Source organism: Phoenix dactylifera, chromosome 17 (genome assembly GCF_009389715.1).
Source record: "Phoenix dactylifera cultivar Barhee BC4 chromosome 17, palm_55x_up_171113_PBpolish2nd_filt_p, whole genome shotgun sequence".
Lineage (NCBI taxonomy): Eukaryota > Viridiplantae > Streptophyta > Magnoliopsida > Arecales > Arecaceae > Phoenix > Phoenix dactylifera.
In genome coordinates, this window is record NC_052408.1 from 6,709,647 (window position 1) to 6,726,288 (window position 16,642).

General features: G+C 39.0%; 1 protein-coding gene and 1 long non-coding RNA gene across 2 annotated transcripts in view; one reads left to right on the forward strand and one right to left on the reverse strand.

The window, feature by feature from the left end:
* The first annotated feature begins 5,807 nt into the window (after window positions 1-5,807).
* Window positions 5,808-6,342, forward strand: LOC120104313. Its single transcript, XR_005506763.1, has 2 exons — window positions 5,808-5,938; window positions 6,026-6,342. It is a non-coding gene; the product is annotated as an uncharacterized LOC120104313 (long non-coding RNA).
* Window positions 6,343-7,719: 1,377 nt separating this feature from the next.
* Window positions 7,720-16,642, reverse strand: part of LOC103723937 (DNA repair protein recA homolog 3, mitochondrial) — a 51,558-nt gene continuing 42,635 nt past the window's right edge. The window contains exons 4-8 of the mRNA XM_039114819.1: window positions 14,138-14,225; window positions 13,333-13,505; window positions 11,094-11,240; window positions 9,843-9,977; window positions 7,720-8,591 (exon numbers count right to left, since the gene is read on the reverse strand). Coding sequence (XP_038970747.1) covers window positions 8,199-8,591; window positions 9,843-9,977; window positions 11,094-11,240; window positions 13,333-13,505; window positions 14,138-14,225 — 936 coding nt within the window. The 3' untranslated portion in view covers window positions 7,720-8,198. The remainder of the gene's footprint in view (window positions 8,592-9,842; window positions 9,978-11,093; window positions 11,241-13,332; window positions 13,506-14,137; window positions 14,226-16,642) is intronic.

A 16,642-nucleotide genomic window follows, 5' to 3' on the forward strand; every position in this document is an offset into this window, starting at 1 on the left:
CTAACCCTTGCTCCTACGTCCACTCCCCAAGTCTCACTTGGGAATTCACTATAACCCCCTTGGATTACAGCCGGTTGTTTTCCAAGCTCACAACCAAACTTGTTGTTTTACGAGCTCACAACGAACTCGGTCGGTTTTCCCAGGCTCACCGACTAGAACCGCCCCGATTGTTTTTCCGGGATCACAATCAAACCCTTACACACGTTGGTTTTAACTCGGCTCACCAACCAACCTCAATCCCCTTGATTCAATCCCCGATTGAACCAAGTAAATACAAGTTGTAGAAAGAAAACAGAAAATGAGCTTCTCAAAAAGCAGATGAAAACAATATGAACAATAAATGAAGTTAAGAAGCCTCAAACGCTTTTAGATTGGAGATGAGGAATGGCTTCTTAAACTTCTGGTCTCCTCTTGAAAGAGTAGTCGACTTGAATGCAGGAGAAGGAGGCTTTAATTGCTGCGAAGATGTAGTTGGAAGCAGTAAATGCAGATCTTCCTCTTTTTCGTTGAAAAGCACGTTGCAGAGCTTGAATGCTTGATTAGTTGGAGTGGAATGGTTGTTCTCTACCTTGCTACAGTCCTCTGTGGCTATTTAAGCCAACCCCCACGGAAACTAGCCGTTAGAGTGCTTTTTCTGCCCGTTCTGAACACTCTGCGCAGCCTGACAATATGACCGTTGGTGGGTTGGAGTCGACTCGCGCGATCAGGAGTCGACTCGGCTGTAGCGGGAGTCGACTCAAGCTTTTCCGGAGTCGACTCAGCAACTGTTCCAAATTTGAATTAAAGTTGCCTTCACGACTGGGAGTCGACTCGTCTTGACCTGGAGTCGACTCGTCAACTTCTGGAGCTGACTTGGCAATTTTGGAGTCGGCTCATCCACTGAAGTCCGTGGATCCAATTTTGAATTTTGTCCACTCGAGTCGACTCGACTGTCCTGGGAGTCGACTCGAATCTCAGAGCCCGAACTCCCGATCCTCTGTCTTTTGGCTCGTCCAGTCTTGGAGTCGACTCGAACTTCCTTGGAGTCGACTCGGCTCTCAGTTTCCGAAAGATGGTCTTCTGCCTTTTGACGTGAAGCTGTCTTGGAGTCGACTCGAGCTGTCTGGGAGTCGACTCGAATCTCAGAGGTAGTAACTTGGTTTTCTGTCTGTCTTGGGGTCGCGGTGTCTTGGAGTCGACTCGCGTATTGCGGGAGTCGACTCGAATCTCAGAGTCCATAAAATGCTCTCTGACTTTTTCTTTGTGTACCGCTGAGAGTCGACTCTTGCTTTCTCTGGAGTCGACTTGCCACCTATCGGAGTCGACTCGCGTTCCACTGGAGTCGACTCGAATCTCAGACCCGAAAACTGTTCTCTGACTTTTCTGCCTGTGACTGCTTGGAGTCGACTCGCGCACTTCGGGAGTCGACTCGCTGACAGGTTCTGAGTTGAAGCTTTCTGTCCTTCTGTCTGTTCTCAGTCGGAGTCGACTCGTACTTATCTGGAGTCGACTCGAGCTCGTGCCAGTGAACTTGATACGCTTGGAGTCGACTCGTGATACGCGGGAGTCGACTCGAGTCTCAGACATTGGTTCAAACAGACTCCTTAACTTATCCAAAAATTATGAACCAAGTCTTGGGACACTTAGACAGGATTTTCACTGAAACACTCAATTGAATTCATTAGTAATCAAAAGATATACTCAAATGCTTTGAGCTCATCAAAATCAAATGGGGTTTTAATCAATCACTCCAATTAATTAATCATCTTGGTAAAGCATTAATTAGTGATCCACAACGTTTTAATTGCAAAATTATTTTAAAACCCAATTCACCCCCCCTCTTGAGTTGTCTATCTGGGCAACACAAGCCAAACTTTTGGAGGCTATAACTTCATGCGATGCCCGGTTGAGATTATCATTTTTTTAAAAAATTGGGTATCTTTTTGAGATCTATAACTTTGGATCAACCTCCTAGGAGGTTAAATGGGACGAAATTTCATTATTTAGGCCCTAAAATGGGTTGGTCAAATCGAAACTTTTCTTTTCAAGAAAAAATTGACTGAACATTATCTTCGAGTCAGTGAAAAATTAGGCAGAATGACAGAAAGTAAAGTTAATGTAGAAGTCGTAATTTACCTCCTACACAATTTTAGTATTTTTTTAGTTATTTCTATTAGTCCTTTTTTTTTTTTGGAGATTTAGTGCTATTCAAACTAGAAGAGGAATCCAACCCAAATTGTGAAAGGAATGACTTCACTAGTATTATAAATAAGGGCTATGTATCTCAATTTAGGAGGTGTGGGTCATTACTGAAACAAAAAGATTTAAACCCTACTTTGGCAATTTTTCTATCTTCTTCAAATTTTCTTTTAAGATATTCGAGTTGAATGGGTTGAGAAAAATCTTCCTTCTTCCCAAATCAGATTAAGTTGGTATTAGAGTATCGATCCACAACATCTATGAGGTTCTTAGTTCATGGTCCAGATGCATGAGTAATATAAGCAATTAGGAGAAGGGTTATCCATGCTTCAAGTATATCGAAGGACAAAGGTAAGTATGACTACTAGTTCTTCCTCAATATATGATGAGACAAAGAGATGTCTCACACAACTAGAAAAGAAGATTGCCCAACTCACCAAGATCATCTCCAAATTGGTCATACGTTCAGCACAAGCACCAATAACTCCTGTTGTGAAGCTATCTCTTATATCTAAAGATAAAGATCCACCATCTAAAAAGGAGGATGAGCAACCTTCATATACATAAAATATTTCTTCAATCGTTTAAAATTGAAGCTCGAATCGAGACCCCTGTATACAACAAGATTGTCGATGTAGAAAAGCTACATAACTGGCAAGACCGGTTAGAGACCTACTTTACTATCTATAGATACTCTAGTGTCTAGAAGGCAGCATATGCCCACCTCAGGCTTTCTAGCCATGCTCTAACCTGGTGAAATTCATACATGAGGAACGACGACATTTCTAATCTGACATGGAGCAAATTCAAGAGCCTAATTAAGAAATAATTCTACCCAATTGGCCATGAGGAGGATCAGCGATCAAATGGCAATACCTACGATAGAAGTATGATCAGCCTGTCTATAACCAAGATCCATAAAAAAGCAATCTCACTCAAAATCTCCATCGACAACATACAGTTTTCATGAAGTACATTGGAGGTCTCTATGAGAGCATCTGAAAGGAGCTGAAACTCTTCAAAGTTGAAAATATCAGTAAAGCCTACGTAAAGTCCATAAGGATTGAGGAGAAGAATCAACCTAAGGAGGGTAAGAAGCAAGCCGACACGACTCAGAAAAATTACCGCAATCATTATAACCTCCATGGAAACAGCAAGAAAAAGTGTTGGAACCTTCATCCCGAGCTATAGCCAAAGAGAAAGAAATAGAAGGATGATAATTCCAAAAAGAATGGAAAGATGGTTCTCAATGTTGTAGAGGTTTAGAAGATTCCTAAGCTTAAGCAAACAGATTCCAAAATAAGCTTAATGGCAAGAAAACCTACGACAGCAACTGAAGCAAATCTAAAGGTACAAGAGGAACTCTTCCATTTGATGATCTAAGTGAAGCAGAGTATCATTGAGACTATTGTAGATTCTGAAAGCCAGAAAAACCTTATCTGTAAAAATTTGATTTAGAAGCTAGGGTTGCAAACCAAACTTTATCCACATCCTTATCCTCTTGGTTGGATTCAAAAGAATGTTGAGTTGAATATTACCAAGTAGTATACCTTCAATTTTGCCATAACTAAGGGGTATATTGATGAGTAACTTATGAAGTAGTTTCTTTGAATATTTGTCATGTTATCCTTAAGAGCTCATACCTTTGGGATCGAGATACAGTCTTCCACAAGCAGCAGAGGAAGTATTATCTCATAAAGGATGAAAAAAAGTTTATGGTCAGTGCCTCCAGAATATAAGGTAACATCGATCTTGCAACTACTGCCCAAGCGAAGCAACTTGTTAATGTCTACAACAAGTTTGTGATGATGGTACAAAAATGTTATAGTATTTATGATAGGCCAAGTTTCTAATTCTTGCTTCCACTAACCGATTTACCAAAATCGAGATTGATGAGGAGTCACCATAGTCATCATTGACCATGAAGTCCACATGCGAGAGAGCAGAGCAAGTGGTTCGCTAAAACCCAAGAGCAAAGAAAAGTCAAACCAAAAACCATCTCGAAGCAAAGCCAGATGGTTCGACCACGAGATAAAGAAGCAGATGTTTTTCCACCTTCAGTTCTAATTTAGTAGGAACCATATCTCCTAAACAAGGAGAGCTCTGATGCAAAAGAATCTCCGAACTCGATCCAGACCACTTTGACCATTACAAACAGGGCTAGACATGGTCCAAAAGCGAAATCCGCTACATCGGAAACCATCGCAGGCCAAACTTTTAGAGACCATAACATAATCACATGATGCCCAATTGAGAAATTTTTTTTTAAAAGATCTACAACTTTGGATCAACCTCCTAAAGGGTTAAATCGGACCAAAATTCTATCGTCGGGGCCCAAAACAAGCTGATCAAACTGAAACTTTTCTTTTCAAAAAAGACTTTGATCGGACGTTATTTTCAAATTTCTGAAAAATTAGACAGAGCAACAGAAATCAAAGTTAATATAGAATTCGAAACCTACCATCTATAGAATTTTATTTTTTTAGTTATTTCTATTAGCTATATTTATTTTTAGAGATCTAATCCTATTCGAACTAGGAAAGAAATTCAACCTAAATTATGAAAGGATGGACCTCACTAGTATTATAAATAAGGGCAATATACCTAAGTTTAAAAGGTGTGCATCATTAATGAAAGAAAAGGAGACTCAAACCCTATTTTCACAATTCCTTCATTATCTTCTAATTTTCTTTTGAAAGATTCGAATTGAGCAAATTGAGAAAAATGATGGGTTTGCCCTGCCGGATTTACTAATATACAAGTTTTTTAACGAAAAAGGAAAAAATGATAAATAAAATGGCTGTTTGTCACAATTTTGACATTTCTATTGGGAATATGTTGTTGTTTAATCCGATCTGTCCATTTTGGTATTTTGTTTTGGTGTTTTTAATTGATCAACAAAAATAAATCTTTTTTTAAGTTTATTTTGGTTCAATGTTTTGACGGATCGTGCAGTGCAATTCAATTGATTTTTTTATTTTGACCGTATGTGTATATGTATGTATGTATGTATATATATATCCTATTTATTTTATTTTTGGGTTGCTAACTGAACGGAAAATCATTTGTCCACTGCTTGGTGTTGGATTTTGGACGATTTTGACAGTTCCAGAGGCTGTTTCTCCTTCTAAGATTGAGGTTCTTGGGTTCCAAGCGTCCATGGTTGATGCTTCCAACCTCCACCCTTTTCTTCTGCTTTGGTGCAGAAATCCCTAAACTCTATCATGCTTAATTTTGAACTTACAGGCCTACATTTAGGGCTGTTAACGAGCCGAGCTGCTCGGGCTCGGCTCGGGCTCGGCTCGGTAAAAGCCCGGCTCGGGCTCGGCTCGTTAGTCAAACGAGCCCGAGCCCGAGCCTAATATGAGGCTCGTTTACATCCGAGCTCGAGCCCGAGCAGCTCACGAGCCCAAACGAGCTTGGGCCTTTGGCTATTTGCTGAATGCTGATTGATTGGTCTCCCATGGCCATGGGCCCACCCGGCCAGCCCACTCTCCAGCCGGACCAGCCCCCACCGTCCACCGACCCAGATCGTGATCACCACCACTCATCACTCATCAGCTCATGCATGGCATGCCCTAGTCTCCAGGTCTCCTCGACTCCTCCTGTGACCGTCTCCCTCTCGAGTCTCGGCCGCCTCTCCCAAGTCCCAGCCCTCCCCCGATTTCGGCCTCTCCCTGTCTCCCACTCGACTCCCAGCCCTCCCAGCCCTTCCGGCGACGACCCCCTTCCGGCGACACCCTATTTTGAGCTTACAAATGTGAGATTGTCATTGTCACTCAAATAGCACAACATTTGTCCTAGTTTATATTATTATTGTTCTAATAATTTAATATTCTGATCTTAGGCTGTGCGAATTGGAGATCTGGAGCTGTTTAGGACCGTCGCAGAGAAGTTTTGCTGGCACTTTCTTGAAACTCTTGTGCTTTCAGGAAAGCGTTACCTGTTGCCATAGTGCTTGGAGTTGCAGGGCTAGCTGGCTTGTATTTCTACCTCAACAATGCCTACTAGTGTGAGCAAGGAGCATCATGAGGCTCCTCTTTTCTTCATTCTGAAACTGGTCGAGTCAATATTAGTATTCATAATGTACTGTCATCTGTAACAACAGAATAAGTTAATGTACTTATGTTTCCAATTTCAAGTTGTGAGGTTTCTGTTAAACAAGCAACAAATGCAAATTTCAGTGATCAAGAAGATAAAACCAAGAAATAAAATTCAACTATCATATGATCTGAATGACAAAATATATGCCTGTCAGCTGAGAACTATGAGAGGTTAATGAGTTCATTTGCAAATATTTGCACATCAAATATTCCGAATCAATGCCATTTGAGGCAAGTAAAGCTGTATAATGAACTTGAATGAACTAGAAATGCACATACAGTGATCTAATAGTTCTATGCAACTCTTCTCAGGTTCTCAGGATGGAAATCACCTACTTCCCTCAAAAACCTTCTGAAGGTCATTCAATTTTCTGTGACAGATGGTGAATGCCTGTTTCAAGGAAACAAGAAACAGACCACCGAGCTCGTACCGAGCCCGAGCCCGAGCCCGAGCTCGGGCTCGTTCAGGAGCTCGTAATTGAAACGAGCTTTACGAGCTCGAGCCCGAGCCTTTGCTTTACCAAGCGAGCCCGAGCCCGAGCCCAATACAGAGCTCGTTACCGAGCCCGAGCCCGAGCCCGAGCTACTGTGAAACGAGCCGAGCCGAGCTTTCCCAGGCTCGGGCTCGGCTCGGCTCGTTAACAGCCCTACCTACATTGACGGAGCCGGCTGTCTTCCCAGGGATCACCAAAAACAAAATTATTCATGCTTCTGCATTTCATTTCCAGCCACTTACAGGAGTTGAATTAGAAACTCAAGCCCAACAGTAGCTCTACTTCACAGATGAAACCTGTAGATAGAGTTTTTAATTGATTGCAGCAGTTTACGGAACGTGTCACTTTTCCACGTCCTGTTTTTACTCTGTAGAACTCTTACCCTATGCTTTATCCCAGCTATATTTATTAACCAAAGCAACCCAATAGCAAAATGTAACCATAAAGACACCCTTGTCTAACCCAATATTAATCATTGTTATAGCAGTTCTACACGGTGCAATGTAACCATGAAATGCAGACATATCCAATTTATCCAACAAGGAAAAAAGATGCATTCGACTATATGCTGCCATATCTTGAATTATACAAATCAAAAAGGCCGGCAAACAAAACAATAGGTTATTTGAATTTAAGATCAGTCTTAAATTCAAAAAGGTCACCATGCACAAGCTGATTCTTGTCATTTGGAGGTCCAACTCAATCATCTGCGTATCACATGAAACTTTTTATCAACAAATGTAACACAGAGAGTGGCAATCTTTAAGGCTAATCAAAAACGAATGACCATAGACATCATAGCTTAGCAAACATGAAGACAAACCCCTAAGAAACTGAACAATAACAGAAACACTTTGACGACCCAAAAAACAGCCGGAAAAAAGCCAACGGATAGCTGGTGTCCTTCATGTTTCCTAACTACTTATAGCTAGTTTGAAATCTCTGTCAAACAAAATTATAAGCATGCCCAATCTGTTTACTCTGTTAGCAATTGGCTAGAAAGCTGAAGTGTCATTACACTCATCCAGGAAATAAGCAGCCATATAATTACAAACAAATTATATTGTTAATATGGCTGCATCCCACACCCAGACTTTGAAATACTTGCTATACAACAATGTGAGGGCCTTTCATCTCCTAAAAGTAATTGGAAATAAGCCCATTGAATTCACCATCTTTGTATGCCAATGATTATTAATACAACAACACATGCACCAAGATGATTTGCAAAACTGAGAACCACTGGTTTAATATCTGCCACCACTGCAAATTGCCAGTTGGATGGAAGTGGCTCATCACCTCTGGCCAAGATCTCTGCCCAAGCAGACAACATTTGGCATTTTGATTCCCAAAAACCATATTCCATCTGACTTTAGAATGGCCTCTTGGACAAAGGTATCTGGTCTTCTGAGCAGATGATGCATCATGCCTCAACTGCAGTGACAACTTCCTCATCAGTCGTATCAGATGTTACAATCTCTTCTGCCGGATCTCCATCTGGAACTTCACTTTCTCGTTCATGTTTCTTTTCTGTAGCATGCAATAATTTCTCTTTGAGCTTCATCATCAGCTCTTCTCGGACACCTTCATTCTCTGCAAAATAGTGTTTAATGGCATCTTTTCCACAGAAGCTATGGCCATTAAAACTGTAGTAAGCACCACCTCCTTTCGTAATGAACTTGTGTTTGCAGCCTAATTCTATTATCTCTGAGTCACGGCTTATCCCCTTTCCAAATTCAAGCTCAAACTGGGCAGTCTTGAATGGCGGAGCATGTTTGTTCTTCACAATCTTCACTAGAACTTGGCTTCCTACAGTCTGCCAAAAGACCAATTCATGTCATAACTTTCACAGCACTAACAAGCAAATTAAGTTAAATTTAGGCAACATATGGATAATACAGCATACTGAAAAGAAGCATTTGGAGAACAAATTTTGAAACCAATATGTGGTGATATTCAAAGCATCGCATGGTAAAGAAAATTTCACATGAAGGCAGCATAATTCAAGACTTCAAAATCAAACTTGTTACATCTCATTAAAGGAAGAGATTGCATGGTACAGCACATGTAAAGTGTTATGTCTTCATGCGCACCAGAGATGCTATCATGAATGCATAAACAGGACTACTTTTGTTAATAGAGGAAATAAGAGATGTTTTGCATTTCTACATCAATCTAAATGTTCCAATGTCTATTTAACCTTTTACTCATGAATTAGCAAATAAATCCAAGGCCAGCTTGACTTCTGTCAGCTGATTGGCACACTGGGGTAGGGTTGTTAATGAGCCGAGCTGCTCGGGCTCGGCTCGTTAGTCAAACGAGCCCAAGCCCGAGCCCAATATGAGGCTCGTTTACACCCAAGCCCGAGCAGCTCACGAGCCCAAACGAACTCTAGTCTCTCGCTGAAAGATCTTATTTCAGCACCATAATTCATAAAAATCTGACCACATAGAGAAAAATAGCCTGTTATCGAGCCCGGGCCCGAGCTCGAGCCCGAGCCCGAGCTCGAGCTCGGGCTCGTTCTGGAGCTCGTAATTGAAACAAGCTTTACAAGCTCAAGCCTGAGCCTTTGCTTTGCCAAGCAAGCCCGAGGGCTCGTAATCGGGCTCGAGCTCGGGCTCGTTCTGAAGCTCGTAATTGAAACAAGCTTTACAAGCTCAAGCCTGAGCCTTTGCTTTGCCAAGCAAGCCCGAGCTCGAGCCTAATACAGAGCTCATTACCGAGCCCGAGCTTCTGTGAAACGAGCCGAGCCGAGCTCTCCCAGGCTCGGGCTCGGCTCGGCTCGTTAACAGCCCTACACTGGGGTGAGGTTCCAAGTTTGATTCAGAAAGGTGGTGCTCCCATTATTGTATTGAGAACTCATTTTTGTGTCCAATTTCAGAAGATAAAGTCCTCTCCTAGATTCACCAACTGAAATCCATATGGCAGTAGATGGGTATTATACACTGCTCTCTGTGTTCCAAGTTGTCATTCTCACAATAGTCAATTATACAGCACAACAGATAGACCAACTAATACCCCTTTTATCATATTAATAGCAATAACTATTGACAAAGTAGTCATTTACCTCCTCACCCTTCTTAACCAAGCCAATTCTTTTAATATTCAGGCGAACTGATGCATAAAATTTCAAGGCATTGCCTCCAGACGTAACTTCAGTTGGTCCCCCAAATCCTCCAAACGTGCTTAGCTTTGATCGCACCTACACATAGAAGAATACTCAGCCTTCTAAATGGAAGAAATCTTAGATGCAGTTTAGAATATAAAATCCAAATGAAACCAATGCCAAATGTCAAGAATGTGCCATAGGTGGGCAAATATGTAACAGTAACTCACTAAAAATGCTAAAGGTGGAAGAAATCCTGGATGCAGTTTAGATTAACAAAGCCAAATGAAACTAACGCCACATGTACCATGCGCCAGCAAATATGTAACAGTAACTCTCAAAATGTTGAAGGAAATTTTCAATTTTTCGTTATAAGTTAAGACCTATCCTCACTTTGCAACAGCTTTCCACTGTTTCAATTCCATTGTCATTTATTTGAAGCAAAATGAGTGTCCTATTTAAGTGTTAAAGTGGGGAGATCCACAGCTACATTGGAACTAATTTGCAATTGACAAGGTCAGATGTAGCTTAAATGGAGATCTACCATAATATGCAACGACTGAGAAATATTATGAACAGCTCTTCAAGAAACTATAAATCATAGTAGTTCGCAGAAATGACATGGCATCGCATGGCAGAATGGCAACAATGAAGTGTAAATGGGCAACATATAATGCAGTCTAATTCCTTGACGGTGACAATGTGATCGCTATTGAATTAGGAAACAATTGCAGCCATTGCCTAAAAGACTAATGCTTCTGAAAAGTGCAGTCCCAGCACAGGTAATATTTGAATCCTGGGTTTCATCCTAGAGCAACAACTGCAACATATTCTGAAAAAATTTAAGCGAATGCCCAAAAGATTTCTTTATATATGCACGAAGTTATTTCAGATTTAGACATTTTTATGAAGATTAATCTTGTAAGTGCTAACACGACATTCAGCTGTCACAAAAACAATTGAAAAATCAGGGTTCATGGCCTGAGAACTTGTGGTTAAGATCGGAGGCCACATTGGAGAAATGCAGAACTTTTGGCCAGCTAATCATGTTCTATAAAGTTTCAATAATATAAGACACAAGTTTAATGAAAAGAACCTGTGAAATGCAAATATACCACAGCACTCCAAAATAAATCAGATAAAGTTTTGCGGTTTGTTTATGTCTACACAGCCCTTTAACAATTTCATAAAAGAGACACAGAAGATAATCACCTGATTAATAAAGACCAATATAGTCTGAGACAGAGAGAGAGAATGGCTCAACTTGCGAAGAGCCTGACTCATAAGCCTTGCTTGAAGAGCCATGTGGGCATCTCCCATCTCACCATCAAGCTCACTTTTGGGAACAAGGGCAGCTACCTGCGTTCCACAGGAAAAATTTTTGATGAACATAAAAATTGTCCAAATAAGCAAAATTACATCAAAAAACTAATAGTCGCATCCACCAAACTGTTTTATTATTTATACCATTTACATGTACCAACAAGAAATCAGATCAATACATAGATGTGATTCAGTGATTGGATGGAGGTATTCAATAAATCCTGTCAAGACTTGAAAATCAATATGCTCTTTTAACTTAGATGATTCATTTTATGCAGTGTCATATTAACATAATGTTCAGTGTATCATTTGCTTTGTATCCGATACTGTATCCCATATCATCTACAGAAGTTTTAAAAATTGTTGGCATGTGGCACCTTAATGCATGATACATTGTTGCGCAGCAATGCCCAAGCTATACCTGACAGGAAAATAAAACTACACTATACTACGGAAAAACTTCAAATCAGCGAACAAATGCACCACTAGTACAAGTTAGATTAAATGGCTAGGAGACAAACTAATACTTCTTACCATTATTTAGACAGCTAGACCACGCTAGAAACAGCAATTTTACTTTGAAGTTCACAAACTAATGTTACAAAATCAGCAAATGTATAATTTGAATTATATTTTTCAAGTGGTTCCACCAATGAAGCCAGGTGCCAAACTCGTAAGGCTCATAACCAACTAAGAAGTTTCACATTGTACATCATACAATATCCCTAAATCATGATATTGTAGTTTGACATGCAATAGGTGTTTCAAATAAACGCATCTCTTTCAGATGTCAAATGATACTAAAGTGGTTTTCTATCCTCAGGAACAAATAAACTTCAATGTTATCATTCAATCTCGAAGAATAATAATCCCTTACCAAGGCTTTCTAAAAATGCATATCATGAGAAACCAAATTGTCAATCATTATGGCTAATATTAAAGTAAATTATTACTGCTACTTTCTTAGCCTTAAAACAAACTGAAACAGTTCAGGCAATTCCTCCGTGCTACAATGTGAATGAAGCAAGCAGGAATCAGCCAAATGAACAGGTGTCTATAAGATTCATTCCTATTTATGAGACCTAACAGGTGTTCAAGCTCAACTGGACCTTCTTTGCCTAGTCCAAATTCAATAAAGCTGATGTTACATGCACCACTGCAAGATAATTTGGATTTTTTTCTGAAGGCAAAGGTTTCAACTTCGAGGATTTCATATACCAGCTCCAGTCCCTTACCACATGTCCTAGACATGTCATAAATTGTTGTATCATTTTATTGCAATATTTAATACTATTTTTTTGTTATTATTGCATCATGAATATCGATGAAATATGATGCATTTCCAGTTCTGTCCTTTTACCAGCTAAAGAATTTAGGCAGGTGAAACTGTTCCTCAGGTTCCAGATGAAATATGATGCATTTCCAGTTCTCTCCTTTTACCAGCAAAAGAATTTGGACAGGTCAAACTGTTCCTCAGGTTCCAGAATCTCAACTATGGGCAGGTCATAACTAATCCAGTTAGAATCCTAGACATCTTCGGCATACCAACACATAGCAGCAGAAAGGGATATAAGATAACATAAGTTAGTTCATAATGTGTTATCCGAGGAAGATGTCATTTCATGCTCAAACTAGAAATAAAGGGCAGCATGTTATCTTTGAGTTAATCAGAAAAGCAAGTGAATTTTTTGGGTTATCACTTGTTCGTAAAATTCCATGCCTAGGTAAATAATAATTAACAAGATTGTAGATCCAGTGAATCCATATTATAAAAACCAGGATATAAAGCAAATTACACTTTCAAAACAAATTTAATTGATACAACAAAACAAGAAGCCATATCCTATAAATTTAGCAGAAAAAGGACAGTCCAGTGCATGAGACCCCCACCACTACGGGTCTAGAAAGGGTCAGCTGTGCACAACCATACCCCATGTGTAGAAAGACTGTTTCCGTGTTTCGAACCTGTGATCTCCAAGTCACAATGGAATAACCTTACCGTTGCATGAAGGCTTACCCTCTATATCCAGTGAATTTAATTTAAGAAAGAAAAAAAAAGAAATTGTACATGGAGGCAAAACTGGATTGTGAAGACTTTAAGTAAATAACCAGAAACCTCTCAACTTACACTATCTAAAACCACAACATCAATAGAACCACTCCGAATTAGGGTGTCTATGAGACTAAGTGCCTGTTCACCACAATCTGGCTGTGAAAGAAGTAAATTATCAATTTTTACACCAATAGACTCCGCCAATGCTGGATCTAGAGCATGCTCAGCATCTACAAAAGCACAATAACCTAGAAAAAGAAGATGAAAGAAAGAACAAAGTTAATACATGCAGAAAGTACATACCATTAAATCTTTTTAAATCTGAAATATCTAAAAAGCCAAGAACATCTTGTTAAAATGCTTTAGTTGGTTTTCCCACATCAAAACAATTAGAGTATCCAAAAAGAGAGATATTCATAATCCATCCATATGGTCATTTTGCATACCCTCTATATAAATGTACTGAGACATGTCTTGTGCATCTATAGGTCTATTAAACTTCTTCGACAAAGAAAACAACTACAACAAAAGTCATCCATTACAGCAAGTGAGAATCTTGTCAACAAACTCTAAATAACAAACCGATCCCCTTCATCACAACTAATATTTTTTTACAGAATGGAGAGATTAGCATTCATATTCACTTCTCATACACAATATGCAAGGTTCTCCTTCAATTAGAACCTTTCTCCACTTTCGCTCCAAATATAGAGGTTCATTTTCATCGTAAATCTACATGGTAATTAAGGACTTAGACCCTGGCAGGTTATCTTCTAGAAACCAATATTTGATTGTCTAAGTTAGCCTGTTTGTGAATTACTGCAGAAGATGGGAGAGAATCGCAGCCAATTTGAGAGAGAAACCAAATCCTCAACATTACCTCCAGTCTTTTGTGCTTCAGCAATGACATGAAGTGCAAGAGTTGTTTTCCCAGAAGCCTCTGGACCATATATCTCAACAACACGTCCCTGCAAAAGGCCATATCAGATGAGCAAATTACATTAAACAGAAATAAAAATGGTATTACAAAGATAAATAATAGATTTTTTCATTGTGCATATGTTTTGAGAGAGTGGGAGGGAAGACCAAAATGGTATAAATTACCCACATTCAAATACTTGGGGATGCACCACCCAGGTTTGGACATGGGACCTCCTCCAATTGGAGGGGTATAAAAACTGGAGCATTTCCAAGATCATAAAAAGAGAGAGCAAATAACTAAAGGAGACAGTGAAAAGAGCATTTCTATTGCCAGATCAGCCAGTATAGATTCAATTATAAATGAATAATTAAGGTGGCACATAACAGAAGAACGTAGACCAGAAGGAAGAATCGCAACAAGATAGCAAAAAGAAATGACACAATAGAGATATAAGCAGCAAACTTTAACTTGCCGCTTTTGGTCATTTATGGAAAAAAAGAAATCAAAAAAAAGAAAGATTAGGAAGAATAAATGGACAAAAAAAGAGATTCTTGGAAACCAAAAGCATTTCACGTCAAAAAAAAAAAATGATTGATATGCGGCAAAAGAAACTCAACCAGGTCCTCACCTTGAATTTAGGACAGACTGTACAGACTACAGACCTTATGCATGATCATTACAAATCAGAACACAGAGTGCAAATAAGATTAGGACCAGCAAACTTTAACTTGCCACTTTTGGTCATTTATGGAAAAAAAGAAATTAAAGAGAAGAAAGATTAGGAAAAGAAAATGGACAAAAAAATAGATTATTGGAAACCATTCACATAAAAAAAATGATTGATATGTGGCAAAAGAAACTCAACCAGTTCCTCACTTTGAATTTAGGACAGACTGTACAGACTACAGACCTTATGCATGATCATTACAAATCAGAACACAGTACAAATATTTAGAATTATTATCTATTACTTTTAGAAGTCTAGTTTGTATTATATGCTTACTCTAGTACGGCTTTTGTAACACTAGATTTGTCGAGTGTTTCTTAACAGTTGGGTAAAGTCTAAAATATGCGTAATGGAATTTAACAAAAGAAGCACTTCCATTTGGGTTATTCAACAAAAATTTTGTAGACAAACAGGTGTAGAATTAGAAGCAAGGATGACTTATTTTGAGGTAAAAGAATTGGCCTGGGCCAGAGCCAAAATGGTGAATTATTTTCTTATGGTAGAATATACATGTTCTCCCCACCTACTACTTCTGCTCGGTGTTTCTTAATTTCTTCGCAATCAACGATGACATGTTATAGAATTAGCATGACATAGTATTAAAACGACAGTCTCTTTTCTTCCTCTAACAACTAGAATCATTTACAAAAACTTCACAAAGCTTATAAAGATTATAACAGAATATGATACCTGAGAAATGGAAAATGATGGCAACATTATGACAGCATGGTCCAGGAAAATGGCAACTTCAAGAAACAACTTGATACATTATAAATATTATAAATGTTTCCTCCCTCTCCAAGAAAATCCGACTCCTCAAATTTTTCAATCAAAATTTGGACAGAAAATAATTTGCCAATGATCAAATGGACATGTAAGGCAAAACATTCAACACCTCAGTGAGGCAAGCATAAGCTTCAAGGTGTAAGGCATATGCCTCATGTTTTTCTTATAATGTTTTGATCTGTAAGAAAAGCAAAACACTCAACACCTCAGTGAGGCAAGTATAAGCCTCAAGGTGTAAGGCATATGCCTCATGTTTTTCTTGTGATGTTTTGACCCGTCAGAAAAATAATGTAAAAACAAGGAGATAATAGATGTGAGTACTGTGTTGACTTCAACAGCAGAGTTTGAAAAGAACCGCATTGTAAATTCCAGAAGTGCATAAGCTTTACTTGTTTTTATATGTCAGCACATCTTGCATACTTTAAATCTGAACTTTGAGTTGAGACATGTCATGCAACAATATAAATAAGACCCATATCTTTTCTTCTAGTAGTTGTGAAAGTAATCACAGCCAAGCATGTATACCTTATACAGGGCATTAAAGTGCAAAGTCTACGCCTTACATGACCTACTTAATTTGATACACCATGCATTATAAAATCACATGCATAAGCTTCAAGGCATTTTTGGAGAGCCATGCCTTGAGGCATGAGGCAAGACAAGCCTCAAATAGACCTTCTGCACAATGGATTTCAAAACTTGAACCCCTCATAGAGAAGTTATCCTCTATGTCTAATATGGAAGCTATATTCTCCATGAGAGAAAGTTATGCTTCATTCATGATATGCTAATATCAGTCATCTCTAATTAATATAAATAAACAACACCTCCTTTCTATTTGCCTTGCCACAAATTACAATATGCAACCTGCCATACCCCAAGGTGGTTCTCCCAGCTGGAACTAGAAGACCATATCCTAAATCTAAATTTGTCCATATAAAACAACCTTG